General features: G+C 33.9%; 1 protein-coding gene across 1 annotated transcript; it reads right to left on the bottom strand.

Moving 5' to 3' along the window:
• Window positions 1-4,366: 4,366 nt before the first annotated feature.
• On the bottom strand, window positions 4,367-4,726 carry LOC124366823 (PHD finger protein ALFIN-LIKE 6-like). Its single transcript, XM_046823425.1, has one exon. It carries the CDS (start codon window positions 4,724-4,726, stop codon window positions 4,367-4,369), a length of 360 nt encoding a protein of 119 aa, XP_046679381.1.
• Between the last annotated feature and the right edge of the window lie 230 nt (window positions 4,727-4,956).

Below are 4,956 nucleotides of genomic sequence, written 5' to 3'. Positions count from 1 at the left end.
AATGAGAAGTACAGTATGAAATAGTTTTAAATTCTTAGAAATCTTTATCAAATAGCTTTTTAATAATAAGGGTAAGGAGTTATGATATGTCCCAAAAGACCAGACTATAAAATAAATATTATGCTTATGTAAAATTCTCAAAATAACAACCTCTTGCACACTCTTGCACGATATTTGATAATGAGGTATATTCAAAGTGGCCCTAAAGTGACGATTGAAGTTTATTCTTAGCTACATGCAGGGTAATTTTTACTACATGCTCATCTGATTCATCAAAATGTATTATAATTTTAATTTGTGCTCAACAATCGTGATATTAAATTCCCTTTTGGCCAAAAAGCTTAAAACAATCTGTTTACAAATCCACGTGGATTAGAAAGCGAAAATTGAAATCATGGCCACGCTCAAAGATGCGAGGTCTCTTACAAATTCACAAACCGAGCGACATATTAGTCATTAAAACAAAAAAATCCGTATAAAAATTTTAACTTAACTGTTATTTAATAAACTTCGTAAGGGGTGGTTGTATGTCAAAAGCAGCAGTTCACAGTATTGTCACGTGCAGCGCTGCCACCACATCGTTAGCGCTCGTTAAGGATCGCTGATTGCACGTAACATTAGATATTTATTTGATACAGATTGACTGTATCATAATACAAATTTTATTTTATTACCTGAAATCCACTCATAAATATTCAGTAGCTCCGATATCCCTCGAATACGTAAAGTATGATATCCTCTTACACGGCAGTTAATAAGAAAAAAGACACATTTGTATATTGGTAGCAAATCGCAACTAACACATTTCCTCTACCCACCCCCATCCAGGGCTGTAAACACTGGTAATGTAAAACCAATGTTGGGAAGGTAGGAAATAAACTGGAGCTCTTTTGTTACCTGAAGTCTTTCGATTTGTCACCGCCATGTGTTTGTAGCACACTATCTTTAAATTATTATTTTTCTCTTTGTTGTAAAACACTATTGTTATTATTATTATCATATCTTTATAAAATATGTTTTTTAATTTTGTTTTTGCCAATTTGAATCATTTCAATTCGCTAAGTAATTAATAAGTTTAAGATAAACCTTAAATGGGGTTAAATATAGGTGTATATCAAAGGTATAATTACGTAAGAAAAATCAAGTATTATATATTAATAGGTACCCTCTAAATAAAAACTAATATCATACAATAGTAAGGTTATATTAAATGGGGCGTCAAAATATTTGGGCATCCATCCATATTATTATTGATATTGGTCGATTCACATATATTTTATTGCAATTTGTGTGAGATTATAACAAGAAAATACATAAATAACTTTTGTGGGGCTAGTTTAGTAGTATGTTAGTAGTAACTTTAACTGAAATATAGTAAATAATGTTAAAGTTAATTTAGAAATAAATCTTAAAACTTATTATAGTAGACACAATTAAAATCTCGTATCTTATATAATGAAAAATAAACGCCAAAAGATAACAGCTGACAAAATTTTGGTCGTTCGGCGGTAAATCTTCCCGTTTGTGCCGAGCGTCAGCTGATGAGATAAACCAATCTATACCAGATTATACCACCACACAGACAGAGCACACTCTGCTACAGACTGCACCCAACGTAACATAAACCTGAAGCATATACTTATTGTATTAGATATGCATATTTCCTAACTACACTGCATTTAAAAACTACATTAAAATAAAACAGTTTCAATACCACCGCGTTTTATTAGAATCGCTATTTTCTTCAATATGATCTTTCTTTGTTATTGATTCAAACAAATTAATCTCTCGTGCATACTTTTGAAAGCGTCTTCCATGGATCTTAATTAAGATGGTCGGTATGAAGATTAAATAGCGGTTGCTTTCATCAGAGGACAACTTTCCATTAATAAATCTATCGAATTCAAAGGACAATATGACTCCGTCAAACAAGTGCATAAGACACGCGCCTGCGACGTTCATATACGTCATTATAGCAATTTCTAATTGCCAATACTAAAGTATTAGTACATTCCATCGCCAAACTATATCTGCGAATACCCAAATATATGGTTTGTTCAGTCTCCAGTACCCGATGGTGGGCTCTACTTTCCCTCATTGGCTCAAATCAACCCTAGTTTTTTGATGTTAGGCCATACTTAAAGCTTATCATTCATTACAGTATTTTCGTTTTCAAAATGAACTAAGCAACATTAAAATATGAAAAACTTTCTTTTCAGTATTAAATGGTTGATTTGTTACTTTAGTATATTGATTGTTATCCGAATTTATACACGAAATACAAGAAGGTATACACTGATTAAATCAGCCATCAGATATAGATATATAAATAATAATTACCACACGGTATTGTTACGTACAGCTACTTTGTATAGGACAAATGCCGCTGACTCCCTCTTTTAAATGGCACAACCTTCCTTAGGGAAAACAAGCATAATGTTTTAATCCTGAAAACTTTCCTGTCTGACATCGCATATATACCCAAATAATGTTCCATATAAAATAGTTTCCCTTTTAACTGGATCATGACCTTGTCTCCATGGATGCTGATGACCGAGTAAGCTGATAACTACGAAATTTTCCAACTAAAAACTCCTGGTTCACGGGTGTTGACCGATAAATTATGGCCATAAATCCACCACAAACAAGGTAGGAGTACACCACACCAGGTGACGTAACAGGCTACTTTGATATCGCATGCAGCATTTCGAATATATTGCTTCTTTCATTCTCGGATGTCCTGCGGACAATAGACAGACAGACAGCCAAACAAAAAATATCTTGACTCCAAAAATTACGCATCATAGAATTCAATATTATAGAAATGAAGTTCGTTTAAAATTTAAATTTTACATGTAAGTGTTGAGTAATAAAAATCAACACACCAAGTCACTATAAAATTATGTAACAAAACTTTTTAATATGTCACATGTTTGCGTATCTTACATTAAGTTAATTTCCAAATTTATTTATTCTAATACTTTATCGTTACCATCATGGTTCACCTTAAGACCAATGAAATAAGAATTCGCGAACGCTAAGCCTCACGAACAATTTTAATTCTGTAGGGCAGTTTGTTTTCGAGATATCATTCGAACATATAGTCAGATAGACAGAAATTAAATTGTTCAACCTCATGAAGGATGGACTTCGTTAAAGTTAAGCTCATCGTAATTTATTACAATTGCTATAGTAAAACAAATATTGCTCGGGTATTCAATTTTTATGCTCGAATAAAGTTAAATAATTAATTATGAAAGGAAAATGTATACAGCACATAGTAACTAAGGCTGTTCAGGCTTTCGATTTCGATGATCGAGAAAGTAATCGATAGGTTGTTGAAAGATTTAATCGATAAGATTAAAAAATGGGAAGAATGTTCCCAGTAACGAAGAGGTATTAACGAGAACTAACGACGGGAAGGTGACAGCAGCGCGGCACGTGACAATACTGGAAACTACTGCTCCTGTCGTTCTCTGTTGATCTCACTTTTAACAAAGTTTTAGGGTCTGGAACTTGGTAATCCTTCTAATCCTTAGATCCAACCAATTGCTATATGCAACTATCTAGGTTACGATATTTATTGTATGATGGTGCCCTTTCAAGTGAAAATTGCAAATATGTCAATGGAACAACCGTTTTATTAGTAGCTCACCGAGTCAATACACGCTATTAAGATCAGGCAGACGGATGAACGCAAGTTGAAGTAACTCTTGTAGAGCCCTTAATAATTAAGATATTGTTTTAACGAATATAAACTATCACCAAATAAAAACTACACTTGAATAATAAACATGTGGGCTATACCACGTTTGGTCCGTATTTCACTATCCCTTTTTTTTTTTATTCAACCGTATAGCATATATTTTTAAACCTACGTAGATTATCCACGCCAGTTCAGTTATGTCAGTGATCCATATAATGTCAACGCTAGTTTTATGACAGACGGACTTGTCAAAATAAATGAGTTTAAAGGATTTTCTCATCACAGGAGCTATCTGTGGGTTGCAATAGGGGAGGGGTGGGCATAGTGGCCACCCTAAGGAAATATCTATATTTCTCCACCCCTAAAATTTTTGGAAACATTTTATAACTCCCTTCAACATTTATGTATGGTTACTTAGGCCTGATTCACAAATAAAAACAACTAGATTTTTAAACATATTTGTACAAAATTTTGATTTTAAACCAAAAGCTGTCAAAGTGGCCACTTTAGGCCACTAGGTAGGGCAAAGTGGCCACTGTATATAATTGGATTTAGATAGTAAGGAAAAAATAAAACTCACTTAGTTTCACAACTTAAAACGATTGTATTAGGGTTTTAAACAAAAATAGGCATTACTGAAAGTATGTGAAATTATAAAAATCAATGGTATTTACATAAATCACAAATAAACTCGTCATCCTCCTCTTCGGCTCCTGTGCAGGCTTTGTGAGCCCATTTGAGGCACCCAGAACATCTTATCCAGCCTTCGTTGTCCTTAGATTTCGAGTAACAGTCACCACAGAATAATAAACAATCGACGTCGCTGACGTTGCCTTCATCATCATCATCATAGAGATCATCATTCTTTTTCTTAAACAATGCGCGTTTACCTTTATTTTTAATTTTGGCCACCCTTTTCTTAGGAGGCGGCTGTTTATTTTCGATTTCCCTTTTTATTTTTGCTTCTAGTCTACGTTGTTTCACATTCTCCTTATCTTCTTTTTCTTTCTTAATTGCCATGAGAGAGGCCTTATATGGACTGGATGTTAGAACTGTTGCTGTTCCTTTCTTCCGCTTTAGTTTGTCTTTTGATAATCCTACTGACCTTGGGTACAGGAACAATTTCACGTGGACTTACAGCAAATGAAGTCGACTTCTTGTTTGGTGGACTGTTTCAAATTTGAAGTTGTTTCTAGGGCACCAGCTGATGAAGTGCTGGGAATAGACGGATCAAATGTGGCAGAAGGAAA

This window comes from Homalodisca vitripennis, chromosome 7, assembly GCF_021130785.1.
Source record: "Homalodisca vitripennis isolate AUS2020 chromosome 7, UT_GWSS_2.1, whole genome shotgun sequence".
NCBI classification, from domain to species: Eukaryota; Metazoa; Arthropoda; class Insecta; order Hemiptera; family Cicadellidae; genus Homalodisca; species Homalodisca vitripennis.
The sequence above is the reverse complement of the archived record's forward strand: the minus strand, read 5'-3'. Positions and strand labels throughout refer to the sequence as shown.